We start from the raw sequence: 26,220 nt of genomic DNA on the forward strand, positions 1-26,220 counted from the left end.
ATGGAGAGGGGAAACCAAACTGGTGTCTCGGAATTCCTCCTTCTGGGACTGTCTGAACGGGCAGGGCAGCAGGAGCTGCTCTTCATACTGTTTCTCTGGATGTACCTGCTCGGGTTCCTGGGGAGCCTGATCATCATACTGGTTATCGGCTCCGACCCGCACCTGCATACCCCCATGTACTTCTTCCTCACCAACCTCTCCCTGGCCGACGTCTGTCTCCTGTCCACCACGGTCCCCAACATGCTGGTCAACATTCAGACCCACATCAAATCCGTATCCTACGCAGAATGCCTGGCGCAAATATATTTCTTCATTCTGTTCGGAACTCTGGACCACTTTCTCCTCACTGGAACGGCTTATGAAAGCTACGTGGACATATACCACCCCCTCCACTACACCACTATCATGGGTCCACGGCTCTGTGCCCTGATGGTTTCTGGGTCCTGGATCATCAGCAGTCTCTATGCTCTGACACATACTTTAATGGAGCTTCAAATATCCTTCTGTGCAGACAATAAAATCTATCACTTCTTCTGTGAGCCTATCCAGATCATAAAACTTTCCTGCACTGATCCACTCATCAATGAAATATTGTTCTTTGTTCTTGCAGCTTTGTTAGGGATAGGTCCCCTCACGGGCCTTCTGTTCTCTTACAATCGTATTTTCTCCACTATTTTGAGAATCCCATCTGCCAGGGGAAGGTATAAAGTTTTTCCACTTGTGACTCTCATCTGTCCATGGTCTCCTTGTTCTATGGTACTGCCCTTGGGGCCTACTTCAGCCCCCAGTCCACCCATACAGCCAGGGAAGAATTTATAGCATCGGTGATGTACTCGGTGGTGATCCCCATGCTGAACCCTTTCATCTACAGCCTCAGGAACAAGGACATGAAAGGAGCCCTGAGAAAATTCATCAGTAGGAAATCTGACTTCTTCCAGAGATTGTAATCCCTTCGTCTTGTTTGTTAGCAACTCTTTCCCTTATCATCCACTAGTTGTCATTGTCCCACAGCCTCTGTTCTGGGTCCCTACTTTACACATTCTGCACTACTTCACACATTCTGCACTCACACGTTTGAGGCATTTATTTACTTTATTTACCACCCCGATCAATCAATAAATCAATCATCGGTATTTATTGAGTACTTGCTGTGTGCAGGGACCTGTACAAAGTGCTGAGTAGAGTACCATACAACAGAGTTCGTAGACACATTCTCTGCCCACAACAAGTTTACAGTTGAGAGGGGAAGATAGATCTTTATATAAATAAAACAATTATGGATATGCATATAAGTGCTGTAGGGTTGAGGGTGAGGTCAATATCAATTTCCCAAAGGTAACAAATCCAAGTGCACAGACGATGCATTAGAGAGGAAGTCAGGGAAAATAAGGCTTAATCAGGGAAGGCCCCTATGCGAATGACTCTCAGTTCCATCTCTCTAATCCTGACCTCCCACTTCTGACTTCCAGGCCCATGGTTTTTCCCCTAAGCCATGATGCCTCCCCAAAAGAAGCATTCTAATCTTGGTTCTGTTCCTAGGTTCTAATCCCAAATTTCCTCTTGTCCCTAAGACAGCTCCACTTGACTATCCCACCTGCACCTCAAATTCAACGTGTTCAAAATTGAACGCCTCACCTTCCTTCAAAAAGCCCCTCCTTCTCCATCTCCTCCTAATTCTCCCCCTCCAAACACTCCTCTCTCTGCCAGTAACTTCACCGCCCCTTCCCTGTTCCCAGAAGCCGACTGCTTTGCCACGATCCTTGGCTTCCTCATTCTATTTCAATTCTCATATCATTCTCTATATAAATCCTGTCAGTTCTTCCTCCACATTTCCCTAATCCACCCTATCCTTTCCATCCACGCTGGTCCAAGCCTGAAATCCTAGTCCAGCAAGACTACATAAGGTATCAGCCTCATTACTGCTCTTCCTGATTGAAGCTCTCCCCCTCTCCAGCCCATTCTCTACACTGCTACATGGATCAACTTTTTTCAGCACCACTCAGCACACCACTCCAACGTTGTTCACTTTAAATTTATCCATTCCTGTCTTAACTCAGCCCTCTCCTCTGCCAGGCAGAACTATTTTTCCTCCGTTATTGACACCCACGCCCATCACCCCTATCAGCTCTTCCGTACATTTAACTCCATCCTCAGGCCCCCTGCTCCTCCCTCTCCTCCATCCCCCACCCCCAAAGATCTGCCCTCCTACTTCACTCGTAAAATTAAAACCATCAGGTCTGAGCTCCCCAAAGTCACCCCTCCCCCTTGTCCATCATCCCCCCAGCTTTCAACCTTCTCTGCTACTCTCCCATCCTTCCCAGCAGTATCTTCAGATGATCTCTCTTCCCTCCTCTCAAGTGCCACTCCATTCACCTGTGCTTCGGACCCAATTCCCTCTCATCTTATGAAAACTCTCACCCCTTCCCTCCTCCCCTACTTATCTTCCAGATTCAACCACTCACTCTCCACTGGTTCCTTCCCCTCTGCCTTCAAACATGCCCACGTCTCCCCCATCCTAAAAAAACCCTCTCTTGACCCCACTGCACCTTCTAGTTGTTGCCCTATCTCCTTCCTTCTCTTCCTTTCCAAACTCCTAGAACGAGTCATCTATACTCACTGCCTCAATTTCCTCAATTCCAACTCTCTCCTGGGCCCCCTCCAATCTGGCTTCCATCCCCTAAACTACACTAAAACTGCCCTCTCAAAGGTCACCAATGAACTCCTTCTTGCCAAATCCAATGGCTCCTATTCTATCTTAATCCTCCTCGACCTCCCAGCTGCCTTCGACACTATGGACCACACCCTTCTCCTCATCACGCTATCCAACCTTGGCTTCACAGACTCCGTCCTGTCCTGGTTCTCCTCTTGTCTCTCCAGCCAACCATTCGCATTCTCCTTCGTGGGCTCCTCCTCGCCCTCCCATCCCCTTATTGTACGGATTCCTCAAGGGTCAGATCTTAGCCCCCTTCTGTTCTGTATCTACACTCACTCCCTTGGTGAACTCATTCGCTCCCACGACTACAACTATCATCTTTACGCTGATGAGAGGCAACTCTACATCTCCACCCCTGCTCTCTCTCCCTCCCTCCAGTCTCGTATCTCCTCCTGCCTTCAGAACATCTCCATCTGGATTCTGCCCATCATCTAAAACTCAACAAGTCCAAGACTGAGCTCCGTATCTTCCCTCCCAAACCCTGTCCTCTCTCTGACATTCCCATCATTGTAGATGGCACTAACATCCTTCCCATCTCACTAACCTGCAACCTTGGTGTAATCTTCGACTCCGCTCTCTTGTTCACCCCACACATCCACTCCGTCACCAAAACCTGCCGGTCTCCCTTCCACAGCATCGCCAAAATCTGCCCTTTCCTCTCCATACAAACCGCTACCTTGTTGGTTCAATCTCTCATCCTATCCTGACTGGATTACTGCATCAGCCTTCTCTCTGATCTCCCATCCTCCTGTCTCTCCCCGCTTCAGTCTATACTTCACTCTGCTGCCCGGATTATCTTTCTACAGAAATGATCTGGGCATGTCATTCCCCTCCTCAAAAATCTCCAGTGGTTGGCTGTCAACCTAGGAATCAAGCAAAAACTCCTCACTCTCAGCTTCAAGGCTCTCCATCACCTCGCCCCCTCCTACCTCACCTCCCTTCTCTCCTTCTACAGCCCAGCCTGCACCCTCCTCTACTCTGCTGCTATGCTCCTCACTGTGCCTTGTTCTCGCCTGTCCCGCAGTCGACTCCCGGCCCACGTTTTTCCCCTGGCCTGGAATGCCCTCTCTCCACACATCTGCCAACCTAACTCTCTTCCTCCCTTCAAAGCCCTACTGAGAGCTCACCTCCTCCAGGAGGCCTTCCCAGACTGAGGCACCTTTTTCGTCTCCTCCTCCCCCACCCTACCTCCTTCCCCTCCATACAGCACTGGTACATATTTGAAGATATTTATTAATCTATTTATTTTGCTTGTACATATTTACTACTTTATTTTATTAATGATTTGCTTATAGCTATAATTCTATTGATTCTGATGGTTTTGACACCTGTCTACATGTTTTGTTGTGTTGTCTGCCTCCCCGTTCTAGACTGTGAGCCCATTGTTGGGTAGAGACCGTCTCTATAAGTTGCCACTTTGTACATCCCGAGCGCTTAGTACAGTGCTCTGCACACAGTAAGTGCTCAATAAATATGATTGAATGAATGAATGAACACCTCTTCACACCTCAAAAATCTCCAGTGGTCATCCTTCTCCTTCTGCAATAAAGGGAAACTCCTTGCCATTAGCTTCAAAGCTCTGCACCATCTTACATGTCATCTCTCTTCACCGGCTACTTCCCAGCTTCCCGAGACTTTGTGGTAACCTCTGCCACCATACAGTGTCCTAAAAAAAGAATCCCCAATCCAGGGTGCAAGGGTCTAGTCAGAAACAACGGCTAAAAAAGAGCTATCTCGTGAAGAATTTCTCTGTTCTTTCCCAGTAGCACGGCTCTGGGTGCAGTGGGGTCTGGTCTGGTCAGAATCCTCCGTCCAGCACTGGAATTAAATGGGGTTCAATTGTCTAGTGAAAAAAAATTGAAGGTGTGTGGGTAACCTTGTAGCTACCCCAGAGCTTAGAACATAATAAGCATTTAATAAACACCACAACTCTTGTGAAATAGTTTTGGTAAGAGGTAGAATTTTCACTTTTATTGGAACAAAGTAACTCAGCTCCCTTTCTGCAAATGGTTTTGCACAAATAAAAACGGCGTACTTCTAAAACAAATCCCTACCATTGATACAAACTGTGAAAGAAATGGAAAAGGGTAGAATTGTTTAAAAAAAATGGTGCCACGGTGGTTTCTTATCTGTACCAACTAAACATCAGAGTTATGATTGGAAAATATTTGCTACAATAAGTGATAATAAGAAATGAACATCATAGGAGTTGGGGAGGAACAGCCTACAGGTGTGATGACAAATTGCAGAATTTGTACAAAGTGAAACTCTAAAAAACCCATCAATTAACTTTTCTCAAAGGGAAAAACAGTGAAAAATGCTGGATATTGACGAAAAAGATGAATACTAAGTCGGGTTATGTTTGAAGTGTCATTTTTCATGAAGGGCAGAGATAGCGACAATAAAGACTCATTGTTGACCAAATCACACACCACTGTGAGGAGGGAACACCTAATCAACCAATCATATTTATTGAGCACTTACTGTGTGCAGAGCACTGTATTAAGCGCTTGGGAAGTACAAGTTGGCAACATATAGAGATGGTCCCTACCCAACAGAGGGCTCACAGTCTAGAAGGGGGAGACAGAGAACAAAACCAAACGCATTAATAAAATAAAATAAATAGAATAGATATGTAAAAGTAAAATAAAGAAACAAATAAATAGAGTAATAAATATGTACAAACATATATACATATATACAGGTGCTGTGGGGAAGGGAAGGAAGCAAGGTGGGGGGGGGGTGGAGAGGGGGAGGAGGGGGAGAGGAAGAAGGGGGCTCAGTCTGGGAAGAACTCCTGGAGGCCTCCTGGAATTTCACTCGATGGTGGAAGAGTCAAGCCAAACAAAAGGAAATGTAAGAAATTCTGGCAGAAATCAAACAGGTTCAAATGGGATTTTTTTACTAAATTTATGTATGTTATGGATTTATGGAAAGGTGAGGAATAGTGGCCCCTCTCAGGGTCGAACCTGGAGAGTTTCCAGTACTCTGCCAGTTTCAGCTAGGGGAGGGAGAGTCAAGCAGAGACTTATCCATTCCATTCCTAGCCTGGGCAGTGACGAGCGAGTGGAAGACAATCTTCTACAAGTCAAAACTCACCCATGCTGGGCTGCAGCGGCCTGGGATAGAGTTGAGGGTGGAGACTAGAATTTACTGTGCAGAAGGCGTCAATGGTAAACCACTTCCGGATTTTTACTAAGAAAACTCTGGATACACTACCAGAGTGATTGCAGATGCAGAGCAGACCATTCTGGGAGACATGTTCCCATGGTGTTGTTATGGGTCGGAAATGACTCAAAGGCATAAGGCAAGATAAGAGGGACAGTGGAATTTCAGGAAAGTATTAGGAAGGCATCCATTCATGGAAGGTCAGTGGAGGGAGCACACTAGTGATGATAGAAGGTACGTCCCAGGAAAACAAATAATAATAATAATAATGATGGTATTTGCTAAGCGCTTACTATGTGTAAAGCACTGTTCTAAGCACTGGGGGAATACAAGGTGATCAGGTTGTCCCATGTGGGGCTCACAATCTTAATCCCCATTTTACATATTAGGTAACTGAGGCACAGAGAAATGAAGTGACTTGCCCAAAGTCACCCAGGTGACAAGTGGCACCACTGGAATTAGAACCCATGACCTCTGACCCCCAAACCCGGGCTCTTTCCACTGAGCCATGCTGCTTCTCTGCATAGTGTACTTCCGGCAGAGGGGGAGGGAGAAACTGTCAGAGACAGAATTTTAAGCTCTGGGCACCATTGTCCCAAAACAGCAATGGCATTTCTCAGGTTGGTAGATAGGAATGCCGCCCAAGGCTCTCTTTCTCCTGGGCAGAGGCTACAGTGGTAGTGCAGTGGAGGATTCTGAGTAGATTCCTGTCTTATTCTACCTCTCCTCAGAGGGGTGAGGAGACTGGTCATGGTTGTCCCTTGGTCTGTGCTAAGAGATTCTCAGGAGTTGGCCTGGGGGAAATAATCACTGAGCTTCAAGGACGGCTGTCCAGGAGAGCCCAGGAGATTCATTCATTCACTCTTTCATTCATTGAACCGTTTTTATTGAGCACTTACTGTATGCAGAGAACTGTACTAAGCACTTGGAAAGTACAATTCAGCAATAGAGTAAACACCTGCCCGCACCTGGCTAACAGTCTAGAAGGAAAAATGGTACTTTTTACGTGCTTGCTATGTGCCAAGCACTGTTATAAGCACTGGGGTATATACAAGGTAATCAGGGTGTCCCACATGGGACTCACAGTCTTAATGCCCATTGTACAGATGTTGTAACTGAGGAACACAGAAGTTAAGTGACTTGCCCCGAGTCACACAGCTGTTAAGTGGCAGAGCTGGGATTAGAATCCATGACCCGTTTCTGCTATGTCAGTGCTCTTTCCACTAAGCCATGCTAAACTGTCCCCAGTAAGATAACATTATCATCTCCAGATACCTCCCTTAGCAGAGTCAAGAGGGGCCGGGAAGAAACCAGAAGTTGAGTGTTTGTTTGTCTCTAACAAGGAGCTCAGGGAGCCATGGGAGTGTGGGTCCCAAGGGCCCAGAGACTTGTAAATAGTCCTGCCATGAGCCGCTTTCCCGTCTGCACTGCCCTTATGAGTGAGGAAGCAGTGCTCTTGCCTGGGACCCTGCAGTCCTGTGTCCCTCTTCCCACTCAGCCACATCAATTGTTCTAGGAGTTCCCCACCACAAACTCATCCCCCGAGGGTACAGAGGAGGTGGACAGCATATGCAAAGTACATTGCCCGACTGACCTCAAGACAACCTGCACAGGTAAAGTACCTCCCCCCAAGCCAGCCCACGGGAGGAACCCTCACCTGTTACCCACCCCTAATGGAAGAACTTCAGCCTTCACGTTACTCCGATATCAGAACTACAGCATATCTCAAACCCACTCTTCGATGGTAAGCTACAGGATATGGGCATCCTGAGGGTGGGGTCACTGGCCTCATCATCCCGGTGACAGCCATAGTGACCAGGTCTGCCGAGTGGGAAGTGGAGCCATGACCCCTGTCCCTGATGACCAGGGTCTGGGGAGGGGACTGGGAGAAGGACATGTCTCTGGGGGAGGCACAGACCCCTATTAACTTTCCACTGGAGTGTGGGTCCTCACCTCGATCCTCCACAGGCTGTTCCTCTCTGTTATATGTTACTGACCACATTTAGGAGAGAAACCAACAGCCACATGTCTGGGCTGGGCGCTCCAGTCTGGGTATGAGGAGCTGCTCTTCCTCACTTGAAATGCCAAGCCTTCCATGTTCCATGAACACCCTCAGAGCCTGCTCAGTTGAAGTCACAGAGCACCCGGGTACTTGTTGTCTGGGGGTTCTAAATGAAGGAAACTTCACCCCATCACCAATCTATCAACCAACCATATTTATTGACCGCTTACTGTGTGCAGGCACTGTACTAAGCACTTGGGAGAGTACAGCCCAGCAATATAACACACATATTCCTTGCCCACAGTGAGCTTACAGTCTAGTGGGGGAGACTGACATTAATATAAATAGATAATAATTATAATGATGATGGTATTTGTTAAGCACTCACTATGTGCAAAGCACTGTTCTAAGATACACATTCCAGCCACCCTTGCTTTCAGATCACTGACAGAAAAGGGAAGGGGTTCCAACCGTGGGATGGTGTCTGTCACAATGACCTTTTTTCTACAAAAGCCACCTGGCTCACCTGATTCTGTGTCTGCATCACCATCACCATCATCAACTGTATTTATTGAGGGTTTACTATGTGCAGAGTACTGTACTGAACCCTTGGGAGAATACAATACAATGGCGTTAGGAGAACAAGCCAATAGTGTGCAGTGCATCTTCTCCTGCAGCCCCTGCTGCAAAGGATGGAGAACGTTCAGGGAGGGCCAGAGGTCGGTGGAGGTCAGCAGCTTGAGCCATGCAGCAGGAATCAGGGACCGGTGCGCCAGAGACTGGGTACACAGGGGAGCTCTGTTCTAGCGGTATCTGCTGGCTACAGTGTGACAAATGATGCCTGGGCTGGGTTTCCATGGCACTTTTGTCTATCAGCCTGGATGCCATCTGAAGGGGGTTGTTCTGGTGCTGCCCTCTGCGAGTTTGGGGTATTGCCCTGGGAGTTTCTTGGCTAAAATCCAACAAGTCTCCCCGATCCCTACCAGCCCTAATAACAACCTGCCTGAACTACGGTGTTTCACCACCAGAACTGGAGACGGTCACCATGGCAACTTTGTTCACTTAAACTTTATCGTTTCCTGCCTCTCCTCTGACAGGTAAAACTATTTTTCTTCAATTATGGACACCCATGCCCATCCGCCCCATCAGCTGTTCCGGACATTTAACTCCCTCCTCAAGCCTGCCGTTCCTCCCCCTCACCCCCAACGATCTGGCCACCTACTTCAGTAGGAAAATTAACACCATCAGGTCTGAGCTCCCCAAAATCACATCTCACCCTTCGCCAACCCCTCCGCTCTCAACCCTCTCCTCTAGTCTTCCATCCTTTCCAGCAGGATCTTCAGAGGAGATCTCCTCCCTCCTCTCAAGTGCCACCCTCTTCATCTGTGCATCGGACCCCATTCCCTCTCATCTTATAAAAACTCTCACCCCTTCCCTCTCCCCTCCTTAACTTCCATCTTCAAGCACTAACTGTCCAACAGCTTCTTCCCCTCTGCAATGTCTCCCCATCCTAAAAAAAACCCTCTCTTGACCCCACTGCCCCTACCAGTTATCGCCCTATCTCCCTCCTACCCTTCCTTTCCAAACTCCTAGAGCGAGTCGTCTACACTCACTGCCTCGAATTCCTCAATTCCAACTCTCTCCTGGACTCCTTCCAATCTGGCTTTCGTCCCCTCCACTCCACCAAAGCTGACCTCTCAAACGTCACCAATGACCTCCTTCTTGCCAAATCCAATGACTCCAACTCTATCCTAATCCTCCTCAACCTCTCAGCTGCCTTTGACACTGTCCACCATCCCCTTCTCCTCAACACGTTATCCAACCTTGGCTTCATGGTCTCCAATCTCTCCTGGGTCTCCCCTTATCTCTCTGGCCATTCATTCTTGGTCTCCTTCACAGTCTACTCCTCCCCTGCCCATCCCCTAACTATGGTTGTACATATTTATTAGTCTGTTTATTTATTTATTTATTTATTTTACTTGTACATTCCTATCCTACTTATTTTATTTTGTTGGTATGTTTGGTTCTGTTCTCTGTCTCCCCCTTTTAGACTGTGAGCCCACTATCGGGTAGGGACTGTCTCTATGTGATGCCAATTTGTACTTCCCAAGCGCTTAGTACAGTGCTCTGCACATAGTAAGCGCTCAATAAATACGATTGATTGATTGATTGATTGTAGGGGTTCCTCAAGGATCAGTTCTTGGTCCCCTTCTGTTTTCCATCTATACTCACTCCCTTGGTGAATTCATTCACTCCCATGGATTCAACTATCATCTCTTCGCAGATGACACCCAAACCTACATCTCCTCCCCTGTTCTCTCTCCCTCCCTCTAGGCTCGTATCTCTTTCTGCCTTCAGGACATCTCCACCCGGATGTCTTCCCACCACCTAGAACTCAACATGTCCAAGGCTGAGCTACTTATCTTTCCTCCCAAACCCTGTTCTCTCCCTGACTTTTCCGTCACTGTGGATGGCTCTACCATCCTTCCCATCTCGCAAGCCCACAATGTTGATGTCATTCTTGACTCTACCCTCTCATTCATGCCACACATCCAATCCATCACCAAAACCTGTTGGTCTCACCTTCACAACATCACCAAGATCAGCCCTTTCCTCTCCATCCAAACTACTACCTTGTTGGTACAATCTCTGATCGTATTCCGAATGAATTACTGCATCAGCCTCCTTTCTGATTTCCCATTCTTCTGTCTCTCCCCACTTCAGTATATACTTCACTCGGCTGCCCGAATTATCTTTGTACAGAAACGCTCTGGGCATGTCACTCCCCTCCTCAAAAATCTCCAGTGGTTGCCTACCAACCTTCGCACAAAGCAAAAATTCCTCAATATTGGCTTCAAAGCTCTCCATCACCTTGCCCCCTCCGACCTCACCTCTCTTCTCTCCTTCTCCAGCACAGCCTGCACACTCCACTCCTCTGCCGTTAACCTCCTCACTGTGCCTGTCCTGCTGTAGATCCCTGGCCCACTTCCTACCTCTGGCCTGAATGACCTCCCTCCTCACATCAGGTAAACTAGCTATCTTCCGCTCTCCAAAGCCCTACTGAGAGCTCACCTCCTCCAGGAGGCCTTCCCAGACTGAGCCCCCCTTTTCCTCTGCTCCTCCTCACTTCCCATCATCTCTGCTCCCTTCCTCTGCTCTACCCCCTTCCCCTCCCCACGGCACTTGTTTATATTTGTACACATTTATTACTTTATTTATTTTATTAATGATGGGTATATATCTAAAATTCTATTTATCTGTTTTAATGGTATTGATGCCGATCTACTTGTTTTATTTTGTTGTCTGTCTCCCCCTTCTAGACTGTGAACCCGTTGTTGAGTAGGGATTGTTTCTATCTGTTGCCAAATTTACTTTCCAAGTACTTAGTACAGTGCTCTGTAAGTACTAAGTAAATATGAATGAATGAATGAATGAATGAATCATTACTATTTTCATCGACCCCTTTAGGGAACAGGACACTATCTGTCTGTCTCATTCCATAGTCATTACTGAAGACACTATACCCCAAGATCTCAGTGTATAACAGGTCGTCTTTATTAAAACATCCCACTGATCCCACATAACAAGGTGCACCATCCCGGCACAAACAGAAAGACACACACATTTGCAGCAACTAGTTGTGCTTTTTAAATTGTAAGACACCCCCTCTGAAAGTCTTTCTAGTTTCTGTCCTGCACACAGAGGAAGTCCCTCTCTCCTTTTAATGAATCCTGGAGAGGAAATACCTATTTTCTGGTGATACAGACAGTCCAAGTTCCTTCTTCTTTTGATGATCATAGGTTTGAACCATTTTTGAGAGATTCTTAGTTAACCTAGATCATAGTGTGTGGGAACCTTCAGGGGGAAGTTCCTCCTTCGGGTGTTGCAAAGAGTGGTTATCTGAAAGACTCTTTCAAGAATGAACAATTAGTTCCCGAGATGACCTAGCAGTCTGTCTGTGCAGGCTCTATGTACTATCTTGCTGGTATCACTTATCCTGCAGCTTGTGGGCCGTGTACCCAGTGGACCACTGGCAGACTGGTAACAGTTACTCTCCTTAATATCGTCTTAATGGTTAGAGATGCATCATCTAACATTCCTAATTTTCCCTTTAAGTCATCCAGTAAGACAAGAAACTAAGACTGACCATTCCTGGGCGAGATCTTGAGAATAATAATAATAATAATAATGGCATTTATTAAGTGCTTATTATGTGCAAAGCACTGTTCTAAGCACTGGGGAGGTTAAAAGGTGATCAGGTCGTCCCACGGGGGGCTCACAGTCTTAATCCCCATTTTACAGATGAGGTAACTGAGGCACAGAGAAGTGAAGTGACTTGCCCAAAGACACAGTTCACAATTGGCAGATCCGGGATTTGAGCCCATGACCTCTGACTCCAAAGCCCGGGCTCTTTCCACTGAGCCACGGTGGTCTACTGGATAGAGCACAGACCAGGGAGTGAGAAGGACAGGGTTCTAATCCCAGCTCCCACCACTTGTCTGCTGTGTGACACTGGAGAAGTCACTTCACTTCCCTGTGCTTCCTCGTATGGCATCCCCGAATGGCAAAGGAGCTCTGATGCCAAGGTTTTGAGATACAGCCTAGCACTGGTGATTTAGCAAAGGACAAGGTGCAGGTTTGGTCCATTCTGCCCCAAGATCTCAGCAGGCGGTCTCAGCAGGTGAGGCGGTTAGCAGCAGAGGAGCGGAGGGTGCGGACTGGGCTGTAGAAGGAGACAAGGGAGGTGAGGTAAGAGGGGGCGAGGTGATGGGGAGCCTTGAAGCCGAGGGTGAGGAGTTTCTGCCTGATGCGTAGGTTGATTGGTAGCCACTGGAGATTTTTGAGGAGGGGAGTAACATGCCCAGAGCGTTTCTGGGCAGAGACAATCCGGGCAGCGGCGTGAAGTATGGATTGAAGTGGGGAGAGACAGGAGGATGGGAGATCGGAGAGGAGGCTGGTACAGTAATCCAGACGGGATAGGATGAGAGGTTGAACGAGCAGGGTAGCGGTTTGGATGGAGAGGAAAGGGCGGATCTTGGCAATGTTGCGGAGGTGAGACTGGCAGGTTTTGGTGACGGCTTGGATGTGAAGGGTGAACGAGAGAGCAGAGTCGAGGATGACACCGAGGGTGCGGGCTTGTGAGACGGGAAGGCTGGTAGTGCCGTCAACAGTGATGGGAAAGTCAGGGAGAGGGCAGGGTTTGGGAGGGAAGACAAGGAGTTCAGTCTTGGACATGTTGAGTTTTAGGTGGCGGGCAGACATCCAGATGGAGATGTCCTGAAAGCAGGAGGAGATTCGAGCCTGGAGGGAGGGAGAGAGATTAGGGGCAGAGATGTAGATTTAGGTGTCATCAGCATAGAGATGATAGTTGAAGCCGTGGGAGCGAATGAGGTCACCAAGGGAGTTAGTATAAATCGAGAACAGAAGGGGACCAAGAACTGAACCTTGAGGAACCCCTACAGTAAGGGGATTGGAAGGGAGGAGGAGCCTGCAAAAGAGACTGAGAATGAACGACCGGAGAGATAAAAGGAGACCCAGGAGAGGACGGAGTCTGTGAAGCCAAGGTTGGATAGTGTGTTGAGGAGAAGGGGTTGGTCCACAGTGTCGAATGCAGCTGAGAGGTCGAGGAGGATTAAGATAGAGTATGAGCCGTTGGATTTGCCAAGCAGGAGGTCATTGGTGACCTTTGAGAAGGTGGTTTCCGTGGAATGTAAGGGACGGAAGACATATTGGAGGGGGTCGAGGAGAGAGTTGGTGTTGAGGAATTCGTGGCGGCGCGTTTAGACGACTCATTCAAGGAGTTTGGAAAGGAATGGTAGGAGGGAGATGGGGCGATAACTAGAAGGTGAGGTGGGGTCAAGAGAGGGGTTTTTTTAGGTTGGGAGAGACATGGGCATGTTTGAAGGAAGAGGGGAAGGAACCAGAGGAGAGTGAGCGGTTGAAGATGGAAGTTAAGGAGGGGAGAAGGGACGGAGCGAGATAATTCATGAGATGAGAGGGAATGGGGTCAGAAGCACAGGTGGCCGGAGTCCAGGGCCAAGGGGGTGGGGGGGTGGGCGACCAAGGCAGGGAGGCAGAGGGGAACCTGGTCAGGGATACAGGGGGGGTGCCTGGGCAGGGAGACAGCGGGACCAGTGCCGGAAGGTAGAGGAGACCCAGGACCGTCCCGGAGAGAGGCCCAAGGGCCTGGAAGCACAGGAAAACTAGGGCTGAGAGGCACAGAGTTACCAGGGCCTGGAGGCACAGAGGGACCTGGGACGGGAGGCAGATGGGGACCCCGTGCCGGGACGCAGAGGGGTACCTGGGCTGGGAGGCAGGGGGGGACCAGAGCCGGGAGGCGGAGGAGGATCAGGTCCTGGAGTTTCCCCTCCCTGGCTGTGGGTCCCCTCTACCTCTAGGCCCTGGTCGCCTTGTCTCCCAGCCCAGCGACCATTCAGCCTCCTTGCCCTGTTCCCTCTCTCTCTCCCAGGCCTGGACCCTTCGTGCCTCACGTTTCTGGTCTCCTTCTGCCTCCAGGCCCTTGGGTCTCTCTCCATCCCGGCCCTGGTCCCCCTCTGACTCTCGGCGCTGGTCCCCTTGTCCCCCGGCCCAGGTACACCTCTGCCTCCCGGCCCTGGTCCACCTGTCTCGCAGCCCAGGTACCCCTCTGCCTCTCGGCCCTGATCACCGTCTGCCCCCCGGCCCTGGTCCCTCCGTGCCTCCGAGCCCTGGACATTCTGTGCTTCCTGGTCCTGGTCTCCCTCTACCTTCAGGCACTTGGGTCTCCCTCAGTCCCGGCCCTGGGTCCCCTCTGCCTCCCGACACTGGTCCCCCGTCTACAGGCCCAGTTAACCCTCTGTTCCTAGACCAGGTCCCCCCCGATTCCCGGCTCTAGTTCCCCTCTGCCTCCCGGCCCTAGTTCCCCTCTGCCTCCCGGCCCTGTTCCCCTGCCTCCCGCCCCAGGTACCCCGCTGCCTCCTGGCCCTTTGCCCCCCTCTGCCTCCTGGCCCTTGGCCCACTCTGCCATCCTTCCCTTGTTCTCCCCGTCTTCTCGGTCCTGGTCCGCCTTGGCTTTTCGGCCCAGGTACCCCTCAGCCTCCTGGCCCTGGTACCCCTCTGCCTCCTGGCAGTGGTCCTCCCCTGCCGTCCTGCCCTGGTCCCCCTCTGCCTTCCAGCCCTTGGTCCCCTCTACCTCCCGGCCCTTGGTCCCCTCTATAACCTGGCCCTGATCCCCTAGTCTCCCCGCCCAAGTAAACCTCTGCCTCCTGGCCCTGGCCCCTCTGTGCCTCCTGGCCCAGGTACCCCTCTACCTCCTGGCACTGGTCTTCCTCTGCCTCCCGGACCTGGTCACTATGTACGTCCCGGTCCTGGTCTCCTTCCTCCAGGCCCTGGTCCCTCTCTCCATCGTGGACTTCGGTCCCCTCTACCTCCGGGCCCTGTTCCCCCTGGCTACCGGCCCAGGTACCCCTCTACCTCCCTGCACGGATCACCCTGTTTCCCAGCCCAGGTACCACTTTGCCTCCCGGCCCGGGTCCCCCTCTGTCACCCTTCCCTGGTCCTCTGCTGCTTCCTAGCCCTGGTCTCTCTGTGTCTCCCGGTTCTTGGGTCTCTCTCCGTCACGGCCCTGGATCCCTTCTACCTGCAGGCCCTGGTCCCCCTGTCTCCCACCCCAGGTACCCCTCTGCCTCCTGGTCCTGGTCCCCCTCGGCCTCCCTACCTTGGTCCTACTCTCCCTCCCGGCACTGGTCCCCTTCCACCTCCAGGTCCTCTGTCTCTCTGTCCTGGTCCTGGGCCCTCTATACCACCCATCCCTAGTCCCCCTGTCTTCCGGCCCAGGTAACCCTATGCCTCCCTACCCCGGTCCCCCCTCCAACGCCCGTTTCAGCCCTGGTCCCCATCTGCCTCCCGGCCCAGGTAGCCCTCTGCTTCTTGGCCCTGGTTCCCTTCTGCCGCCCTTCCCTGGTCCCCCCCTGCCTCCCGGCACTGGTCCCTTTCCACCTCCAGGTCCTCTGTCTCTCTGTCCTGGTCCTGGGCCCTCTATACCACCCATCCCTAGTCCCCCTGTCTTCCGGCCCAGGTACCCCTCTGCCTCCCTGCCCTGGGCCCCTCTGTCTTTCTACCCTGGTCCCCCTCTCCCTCCAGGCCCTGGTCCCCCTCTCCCTCCCGACCCTGATCTCCTTCTACCTCCAGGCCTTTGGGTCTCTCTCCGTCACAGCCCTGGTCCCCCTCTACCATCCAGCCCTGGTTCCCCTCTGACTCCCGGCCTTGGTCCCCCCGCTTCTCGTCCCTGGTCTCACTCAGCCTTCCGGACCAGGTACCCTTCTGCCTCCTAGCACTTGTCCCCCTCTACCTCCTGGCCCTGGTCCCCGTCTGCTGCCCAGCCATGGTCCCCCTTTGCCTCCCGTCCCTGGTCCCACCCTGCACCTCGGCCCTGGTCCATCTCTGCTTCTCAGCCCTGTTCCTCCTGTCTCCGGACCCAGATACCCCTCTGCTTCCCGACCCTGGTCCCCCTGTCTCCCGGCCCAGAAACCCCTCTGCCTCCTGCCATGGAGACTCCGCGCTTCCCGGCACTGGTCTTCTTCTACCTCCTGGCCCTTGGGTCTTTCTCCGTCCCAGCCCTGGGTCCCCTTAAACTCCTGGCCCCGGTCCCCCTGTCTTCAGACCCAGGTACACTTCTGCCCTCCCGGCCTTGGTCGTCCTCTGCCTCCCGGCCCTGATCCCCGGCTGCCGCCCTGACCTGGTCCCCCTCTTCCTCCCGGCCCTGATCCCCCTGTCTCCTGGCACAGGGAACACTCCGCCTCACGGCTCTGGTCTGCCCCTGCCTCTCTGACCTGATCATCCCCTGCCTCCCATCCTGGTCCCCCTCTGCTTCCGAGTACTGACCCCCCTCTGTCTCCCAGCCCTTCCCTAATCCCCCTCTGACCCCTGGCCATGTTCCCCCTATGCCTCCCTGCCCTGGTGCCCCACGTCTCTCAGCCCTGGTCCCCCTCTACCTCTCGGCCCATGTAGCCTTATGCCTCCTGGGCCTGGTCCACCGCTGCCATCCTTCGCTGGTCCCTCTCTGCCTGCCAGCCCTGGTCCCTCTGTGCCACCCGGTCCTGATGCCCTTGTCTTCCGGCCCAGGTACTCCTCTGCCTCCTTGCCCTGGGCCCCCTGTATTTCGGCCCAGGTACCCCTTTGCCTCCTGGCCCTGGTCCCCCTCTCCCTCCTGGCCCTGGACTCCCTATGCCTCACAGCCCTGGTCTCCTTCTACCTCCAGGACCTTGGGGCTCTCTTCGTCCTGGCCTTGTGTCACCTCCACCTCCCGGGTCTGGTCCCCTTGTCTCCCGGCTCAGGTACCACTCTGCCTCCCAGCTCTGTTCTCCCTCTACCTCCAGGGCCTTGGCTGTCTCTCCGTCACGGCCCTGGTTCCCCTCTACCTTCTGGCCCTGGTCCCCCTCTCTCCCGGCCCAGGTACCCCTCTGCCTCCTGGCCCTGGTCCCCTCCTGCCTCTTGGCCCGGGTCCCCCAATGCCTCATGCCCCGGTCCCTCCCGCTTCTCGGCCCTGGTCCCCGACGGCCTTCCGGCCCAGGTACCCGATGCCTCCTGGCCCTAGTTCCACTCTGCCTCACGGCCCTGGTCCATCTCCCGGCCAAGGTACCCTTCTGCCTCATGGCCCTGGTTCCCCTCCGCTGCCCTGCCATGGTTCAACTCTGTCTCCCGGCCCTGGTCTCCTTTCTACCTCCAGGCCCTTGGGTCTCTCTCCGACCTGGCCCTGGGTCCTCTCTACTTCCTGGCCATGGTCCCCTCTACCTCATGGCCCTGGTCCCCTTGTCTTCCTGCCCAGGTACCCTTCTTCCTCCTGGTCACGGTTCCCCTCTGCCACCCGGCCCTGGTCCTGCTCTGACTCCCGGCCCTCGTCCCTCTGTGCCTCCCAGCCGTATTCTCCTTCTAAACCCAGGTCCTTGGGTCTCTCTCCGTCCCAGCCCTGGGTCTCCTTTACCTTGCGGCCTGGTCTCCCTGTCTCCCGGCCCAGGTACCCCTCTGTCTACCTGTCTTGGTCACCATCTGCCTCCCGGCCCTGGTCCCCCTCTGCCTCCCTGCCCAGGTATTCCTCCGCCTCACAAAGCAGGTATCCCTCTGCCTCCTGGCCCTGGTTCCCCTCTGCCGTCTGGCCCTGGGTCTCCTTTTCCTCCCAGCCCTTGTCCCTTCATCTCCTGGCCCAGCTACCCTTCAGCCTCCAGGCCATGGTACGCCTCTGCCACCCTGCCCTGGTTCCCCTCTTCCTCCCGGCCCTGGTCCTTCTGTGTTTCCCGGCCCTGGTCTCCTTCTACCTCCATGCCTTTGGGTCTTTCTCCATCCCGGACCTGGGTCCCCTCTACCTCCCGGCCTTGGCCCTCCTGTCTCCAGAACCAGGTACCCCTCTACCTCCGGCCCTGGTTCCTCTCTGCCACCCGGCCTGGTCCCTCTGTGCCTCCTGGCCCTGGACTCCCTCTGCCTTCAGTTCTTTGGGTCTCTTTCAGTCCCAGCGCTGGGTCATGTCTACCTCGTGGCCGTGGTCCCCCGTGTCCTGGCCCAGATACGACTCTGTCTCCATACCCTGGTCCCTCCTGCTTATGGGCCCTAATCCCCCTCTGCATCCCGGCCCAGGAACCCCTCAGTCCCCTGGCCCTGGTGCCCCTCTGCCATTTTGCCCTGGTTCTCATCTGTCTCCCGGTCCAGATCCGACTGTGCCTCCATACTCTGGTCCCCCATGCTTATCGGCCCTGATCCCCCTCTGCCTCCCGGCCCAGGAAACCCTCAGCCTCCTGGCCATGATGCCCCTCTGCCTCCCGACCCTGGTCCCGCTGTGCTTCCCAGTCCTGATCTCGCTCTATTTCTAGGCCCTGGCCGCTCTCTCAGTCTCGGCACTGGGTCCCCTCTACCTACCGGCCTTTGTTCCCCCGTCTCCCGGCCTAGGTACCCCTCTACCTCCCAGCCCTGGTCCCCCGGTTTCCCATTCCAGGTACCACGCTGCCTCCTGGCCCTGGTGCCCCTCTGTCATTTTGCCCTGGTTCTCATCTGTCTCCCGGTCCAGATCCGACTGTGCCTCCATACTCTGGTCCCCCATGCTTATCGGCCCTGATGCCCCTCTGCCTCCCGGCCCAGGAAACCCTCAGCCTCCTGGCCATGATGCCCCTCTGCCTCCCGACCCTGGTCCCGCTGTGCTTCCCAGTCCTGATCTCGCTCTATTTCTAGGCCCTGGCCGCTCTCTCAGTCTCGGCACTGGGTCCCCTCTACCTATCGGCCTTTGTTCCCCCGTCTCCCGGCCTAGGTACCCCTCTACCTCCCAGCCCTGGTCCCCCGGTTTCCCATTCCAGGTACCACGCTGCCTCCTGGCCCTGGTCACCCCCTCCCCTCCCCTTCTCTCGGCCCTGGTCCCCCTCTGCCACTCGGCTCCGGTCCCCCTCTGCCCCCCAGCCCTGGTTCCCCTGACTGCCAGCCCAGGTACTCCTCTTCCTCCCAGTCAAGGACCCCATCTCGCAGCTCAGGTACCCCTCTGCCTCCTGCCCATGGTTCCCCTCTGCCTCCCCGCCCTGGTGCCCCTCTACTTCAATCAATCAATCAATCGTATTTATTGAGCGCTTACTGTGTGCAGAGCACTGTACTAAGCGCTTGGGAAGTACAAGTTGGCAACACATAGAGACAGTCCCTACCCGACAGTGGGCTCACAGTCTAGAAGGGGAAGACAGAGAACAAAACCAAATATACTAACAAAATAAAATAAATAGAATAGATATGTACAAGTAAAATAAATAAATAGAGTAATACATATGTACAAACATATATACATATATAAAGGTGCTGTGGGGAAGGGAAGGAGGTAAGATGGGGGGATGGAGAGGGGGACAAGGGGGAGAGGAAGGAAGGGGCTCAGTCTGGGAAAGCCTCCTTCCAGGGCCTGGGCCCTCTCATTCACAGCCCTGGTTCCCCTCTACAAACTGACCCTCGTCCACATGACCACCCGGCCCTGTACCCTCTGTGCCTCCCGGGCCAGGAATCCCTCGACCTCCAGGCCCTTGGGTGTCTTTCCGTCACGGCACTGGGTCCCCTCCCCCTCCCAGCCCTGGTACCCCTGTCTCCTGGCCCAGGTACCCTTTGCCTCCCATCCCTGGTCCCACTCTGCCTCCCGGCCCAAGTCCCCCTCTGCTTCCGGGCCCTGCTGTGCTTCCCGGTCCGGGTCTCCTTCCACCTCCAGCCCCTTGGGTCTGTTTCTGTCTCTGCCCTGGGTCCCCTCTACCTCCCGGCCCTAGTGCCGCTGTGTCCTGGTCACCCTCTGCCTCCCTGCCCGGGTTTTCCCTTGCCCCTTGGCCCTGGACCCCTCTGCCTTTCAGTCCTGATCCCAATTGACTGGTCCTCCTCTGCCTAACAGCACTGGTCCCCCTCTACCTTCCAGCCATGGTCCCCCTCTGCCTTCCGGCCCTGTTCCCCTTCTGCCTCTCGGTCCTTGCCCCTCTCTGCCTCCCAGCCATGGTCCCCAAGGCCTCTCAGCACTAGTCATCCTCTGCCTCTTGGCCAAGGTACCAAACTGCCTCCTAGACTAGGTCCCCTTCAGCCTCCCAGACCTGGATCCTGTCTCCCAGCACAGACACCCCTCGGCCTCCCGGCCCTAGTCCCCCTGTCTCCCATCCCAGGTACCCCTCGGCCTCCTGACCGTGGTCAACCTCTGCCTCGCAGCCAAGGACCCCTTCTCCCAGACCAGGTACCCCTCTGACTCCCGGCACTGGTCCCCCTCTGCTACTCTGCCCTGGTCCGCCCCTGCCTCCCAGCACTGGTCCCTCTGTGCCTCCCAGCTCTGGTCTCCTTCTACCTCCAGGAAATTGGGTCACTCACCGTCCCGCCCTGGGGTCCACTCTACCTTCTGGCCTTGGTCCCCTGCTTCTCGACCCACGTATCTCTCTCCTCCTGGACCTGGTCCCCCTCCGCCTCTAAGTCCCGGTACTCATCTGGCTCCCTGCCCTTGTCACCCCGGCTTCTCGGCCCCGTTCCCCCTTTGCCTTCCGGCCCACCCTGTCTACCGGCCCAGCTGCCCCTCTGTCTCCTGGACTTGGTCAGCCTTCTCCCGGCCTACGTACCATTCTAGCTTCCGGCCCTGGTCCCCCAGTCTCCCGGCCCAGAAACCCTTCTACCTCCCAGCCCTGTTTCCCAGTGCAGGAATACCTCTGCCTGCCGGCAGTGGTCCCCCTCTGCCTCTTGGCCCTGGTTTCCCTCTGCCTCCCTACCCTGTTCCAACTCTGCCTCCGGGCCCTTGTTCCCCCCTGCCCCTCAGTCCTGGTTCCCCCCTCCCCCGCCTCTCGGCCCTGGTCCCCCTATCACCCGGCCCAGGTACCTCTCTGCCTCCGTCCCTTGTTCCACCTGTCTCCCAGCCCACGTACCCCTCTACCTTCTGGCCCTGATCCACATCTGCCTCCTGGCCCTGGTCTCGCTCTACCCTCAGGCCCTTGGGTGTCTGTCCATTCAGGCCCTGGGACGACTCTACCTAGCGGCCCTGGTCCCCCTTCTCCCTGCCCAGGTACTCCTCTGCCTCCATACCCTGGTCCCCGCTGCAGTTTGGCTCTGATCCCCTCTGCCTCCCGGCCCAGGAACCCCTCTGCCTCTTGGCCCGGGAACCCCTCAGCCTCCTGGCCTTGGTGCACCTCCGCCTCCGGGCCCTTGTCCCCCTGAGCTTGCCAGCCATGGTCCGCCTGTGCCTGTCAGCCCTGGTCTCCCTCTCCCTCCAGGACCTGGCTGCGCTCTCATACCTGACCCTGGGTCCCCTCTACCTACTGGCCCGGGTCCTCCTGTCTCCCGGCCTAGGTAACCCTCTGCCTCCTGGCCCTGGTCCCCCTCTGCCTCCCCCCCCGGTCCCTCAGTGCCTCCCGGCCCTTGTCTCCCTCTAACTCCAGGCCCTGGACCCTCTCTCCTTCTCAGCCCTGGATCCCCTCTACCAACCGGCCCTGGTCCCCATGACTTCCGGTCCACGTACCCAACTACCTCCCAGCCCTGCTCCCTTTGTTTCCCGGTTCAGGTACCCCTTTGCCTCCCAGTCCTGGTCACCTTCTGCCTCCCTGCCCTGGTACCTACCGCCTCTCGGCCCTGGTCCCTGTCTGCCTCCCGGCCCAAGTACCGCAGTGACTCCTGACCCTGGTTCCCCTCTGCCTCCCGGCCCTGGACCCCATTTCCCAGCCCAGGTACACCCCTGCCTCTGGCACTGGTCTCCCACTCCGTCTCAGCCCTGGTAACCCTCTGCCTTTCAGCGAAGGTCCCCTTCTGCCTCTAGGCCCTGTTCCCTCTGTCTCTGGGCCAAGAAACACCTCTGCCTCCCTGACCCGGTCTCCCTGTTCCTTGCGGCCCTGGTCCTCCGTCTCCCGGCCCAAGTAACCCTCTGCCTCCTGGCCATTGTCCCCTTCTGAGAAGCAGCGTGGCTCAGTGGAAAGAGCACGGACTTTTTAGTCAGAGGTCATGGGTTCGAATCCTGGATCCGCCACATGTCTGCTGTGTGACCTTGAGCAAGTCACTTAACTTTTCTGAGCCTCAGTTACCTCATCTGTAAAATGGGGATTAAGACTGTGAGCCCTATGTGGGACAACCTGATCACTTTGTATTCCCCCCAGTGCTTAGAACAGTGCTTTGCACATAGTTAGCGCTTAACAAATGCCAATATTCTTCTTCTTCTTCTTCTTCTTCTTCTTCTTCTTCTTCTTCTTCTTCTTCTTCTTCTTCTTCTTATTATTATTATTATTATTATTATTATTATTATTATCATTATTCTGCCACATTTCCCTGGTCCCCCTCTGCCTCCTGACCCTGGTCGATCTGTGCCTCCCGGCCACCGTCTCCCTCTACCTTCAAGCCCTTGGATCTCTCTCTGTCCTGGCTCTGGGTCCCCTCTACTTCCTGGCCCTGGTACCGATGTCTCCCGACACAGGTATCCCTCTGCCTCTCGACCCTGGTACCCCTCTGCCGCCCTGCCCTGGTACCCCTCTGCCTCCCAGCCCTGCTCCCCCTCTACCCCCCTGCCCTGGTTCTTCCTGCTTCTCGGCTCTGGTCCCTCTCTGCCTTCTGGCCCAGGTACCCCTCTGCCTCCTGGCATTGGTCCCCCTTTGCCTACCTTCCCTGGTCCCGCTGTCTACCGGCCCAGGTACCCCTCTGCCTCCAAGCCGTGGTCCCTCTCTGCCTTGAGGCCTTGGTACGCCTCGGCCTCCCAGCCCTGCTCCCCCTCTGCTTCCCGGACCTGATTCCCCTCTACCTCCCTTCCCTTGTTGCCCTTGTTTCTCCGTCGTGGTCCCCCTTTGAGCTGGTCCCCCTGTCCCCTGGCCCAGGTACTCCTCTGCTTCCCGGCCCTGGTCCCCCTATATACTGGCCCTGGTCCCCCTCTTTCTCCCGGTCTTGGTCACCCTCTGCATCCCTGACCTTGTCACACCGCTCATCAGCCCTGGTACCCCTTTGTATCCTGGCTCTGGTCCCCCGCTGCCTCCAGGTCCTGGTCCCCTCTGCCTCCTGGCCCTGGTCACCCATTCATTCATTGTATGTATGTATATATGTTTGTACATATTTATTACTCCATTTATTTATTTATTTATTTTACCTGTACATATCTATTCTATTTATTTTATTTTGTTAGTATGTTTGGTTTTGTTCTCTGTCTCCCCCTTTTAGACTGTGAGCCCACTGTTGGGTAGGGACTGTCTCTACATGTTGCCAACTTGTACTTCCCAAGCGCTTAGTACAGTGCTCTGCACACAGTAAGCGCTCAATAAATACGATTGAGTGATTGATTGATTGATTCATTCGTTCATTCATTCATTCAATCGTATTTATTGAGCGCTTACAGTGTGCAGAGTACTGTACTAAGCGCTCGGGAGGTACAAGTTGGCAACATATAGAGATGGTCTCTACTCAACAACGGGCCTCCCAACCCTAGTCCCCCGTCTCCAGGTCCCTTTGGGCCTTCCGGCCCTGGTCTCCCACTATCTCCAGGCCACTGGGTCTCTCTCTGTCCCGGCCATGGGTCCCGTCTACCTCCATGCCCTAGCCCCCTGCTCTGCCAGCCCTGGTCTCCCTCTACCTTCCGGCTCTGGTCCACCTGCTCCTGGCCCAGGTACCTTTCTGCCTCCCTGCCCTGGTCCCTCTCTCCCTCCAAGCCATGGACCATGGGTCTCTCTCTGTTCCGGCCATGGGTTCCAATGTTCTGCCAGCCCTGGTTTCCCTCTACTTCCAAGCCCTGGCCCCTTTCTCCATCCCGGCACCGGGACCCTATACCTCCCGGCCCAGGTCTCCCTGTCTCAGGCCCTGGTCTGCCTGACTGCAGGCCCAGGTACCCCTCTGCCTCCTGGCCCTGGTTCCCCTCTGCCTCCTGGCCCTGGTGCCCCTCTACCTCCTGGGCCTGGTCGCTCTCCTTCACTGCACTGCTTCCCCTCTACCAACCAGCCCTGGTCCGCCTCTACCAACCGGCCCTGGTCCCCATGACCTCCGTCACAGGTACCCCACTACCTTCCTACCCTGGTCCCTTTGTTTCCCGGTCCAGGTACACCTCTGCCTCCTGGCCCTAGTCACCCTCTGCCACCCGACCTAGTTCCCCCTCTATTTCCCATTCCCGGTCCCCCTCGGCGTCCCTGCCCTGCTCTATCCCACCTCTCAGCCCTGGTCCTCCTCTGCCTCCCGGCCCGTGTACCCCACAGAATCTTGGCCCGGGTCCCCCTCCGCCTCGGTCCCGAGGTGACCCTGGGGTACCGGCCATCTCAAGGTCAAAAGCTATATCGTGACCACCTAAACCAGCAGGCGGAACTCAGAGGTGAGGGTGGAATACGGTCCCCACGACCAAATCTGCCAGATTGACAGACCAGGCCGGGAATACAGAAAGTGTCCCTCGCTCCTGTGCCAATCAAATTAGGTATGGAGGAGGGGGGAGGGCGGAGATTGGATAGACTGAGGCCGGAATGTAGAATGGCCTAGGGGCACAGGCAATAAATACTTGTCGCCTCTGAGCTTCGGGGGCAGAATACTATGACACGCAGCAGCAGCAGCAGCAACACACGTGTTTCTCTGCCCAGAAGGCCAGATGCCCGCTCAACAACCAGAACCAACACACTGAGGCAGGGGCCGCGGGACGGGTGAGTGTCTCGTGGGTGGGTCCCAGGTATCCTGCTGCTGATAGGAATCATGAATGGATTCCTCCCATGTAGGGAGAGCACATTGTGAGAGCTAACCGCCCACCACGTGCGTGGGTAATGTAATGAATTCTTCCGATTTGGGAAAGTAAGTGGATTCTTTCCGAGTGGGAAGTGCACATGGGTGAGAGATAGCCGCCTCACCCACGCGCGATTAACGTATGATTGTGTTCCTCCCGTGTAGGGAAGCTCTAATATTGCTAATTGAATATATTCCTCCCGAAAGGGAAGTTCAATCCAATGGGCCTAAACAATTACATAAATTCAATTTGCCTCGCGGAATAAATTCTATATAAAACTCAGGCTTTTCGTCCCCGGCCTCTCTCTCTCTCTCTCTCTCTCTCTCTCTCTCTCTCTCTCTCTCTCTCTCTCTCTCTCTCTCTCTCTCTCTCTCCTCGCCGATCACTGAACGAACCCATTCCCGGACGACGAGTGACATAAATGGCGAATCACTGAACGAATCCATCCCCGGACGACGGGTGACATAAATAGCGACGGGGATGGGATCGGCGATAGGCGACAAAGTGCCGAGAGGGATTTTTGAATTCCTTGCGGATCAGGGATGGAAAACCCCAATATGGGACAGCCTCTGGGTGAAGGAGCACTGGGAGGTTCCGGCCAATCTGGTGAGGGAATTTTGTGATTGGCGGGAGGCTAGAAAAAGAAAGGAAAGACCGCCCTCCTCTGTCTCCTAGCAACGGCGCTGCAGGCCGCCACCCAGGACCGCCGGCGGTGGCGGCAGGAGAGGGCCTCCCTAGAAGCAAAACTTAAGGAACGTGAGACGAAATACCTTGTACTGCAGATAGCGGCCGAGGTAAAAATGCAGCAGGCGATCCTTTTAGAGCTGAAATTGGCACTGCTGGTGGCTAAGGAGTTAGAATAACAGAGGAAACTTCCTGTAACTGAGCAGGAGATCAATCAATCAATCAATCAATCGTATTTATTGAGGGCTTACTGTGTGCAGAGCACTGTACTTGCACTTGGGAAGTGCAAGTTGGTAAAATATAGAGACAGTCCCTACCCAACAGTGGGCTCACAGTCTAGAAGGGGGAGACAGAGAACAAAACAAAACATATTAACAAAATGAAATAAATAGAATAGATATGTACAAGTCAAATAAATAAATAAATAGAGTAATAACTACGTACAAACATTTATACACATATACAGGTGCTGTGGGGTATTGAAGG

General features: G+C 54.3%; 1 protein-coding gene and 1 non-coding gene across 2 annotated transcripts; both read left to right on the plus strand.

Annotated features, from left to right (window-relative positions):
• LOC119921787 (olfactory receptor 7C2-like) lies at nucleotides 1–25,913 on the plus strand. Its single transcript, XM_038741828.1, has 8 exons — nucleotides 1–457; nucleotides 7,593–7,654; nucleotides 16,986–17,031; nucleotides 19,348–19,372; nucleotides 21,499–21,632; nucleotides 24,607–24,654; nucleotides 25,000–25,041; nucleotides 25,726–25,913. Exons 1-8 carry the CDS (start codon nucleotides 1–3, stop codon nucleotides 25,911–25,913), a joined length of 1,002 nt encoding a protein of 333 aa, XP_038597756.1.
• Nucleotides 5,665–5,802, plus strand: LOC119921857. The gene has a single exon (XR_005448596.1). It is a non-coding gene; the product is annotated as a small nucleolar RNA SNORA7 (small nucleolar RNA).
• Nucleotides 25,914–26,220: the final 307 nt, after the last annotated feature.

This window comes from Tachyglossus aculeatus, unplaced genomic scaffold (assembly GCF_015852505.1).
Source record: "Tachyglossus aculeatus isolate mTacAcu1 unplaced genomic scaffold, mTacAcu1.pri SUPER_30, whole genome shotgun sequence".
In the NCBI taxonomy this organism is placed as follows: domain Eukaryota; kingdom Metazoa; phylum Chordata; class Mammalia; order Monotremata; family Tachyglossidae; genus Tachyglossus; species Tachyglossus aculeatus.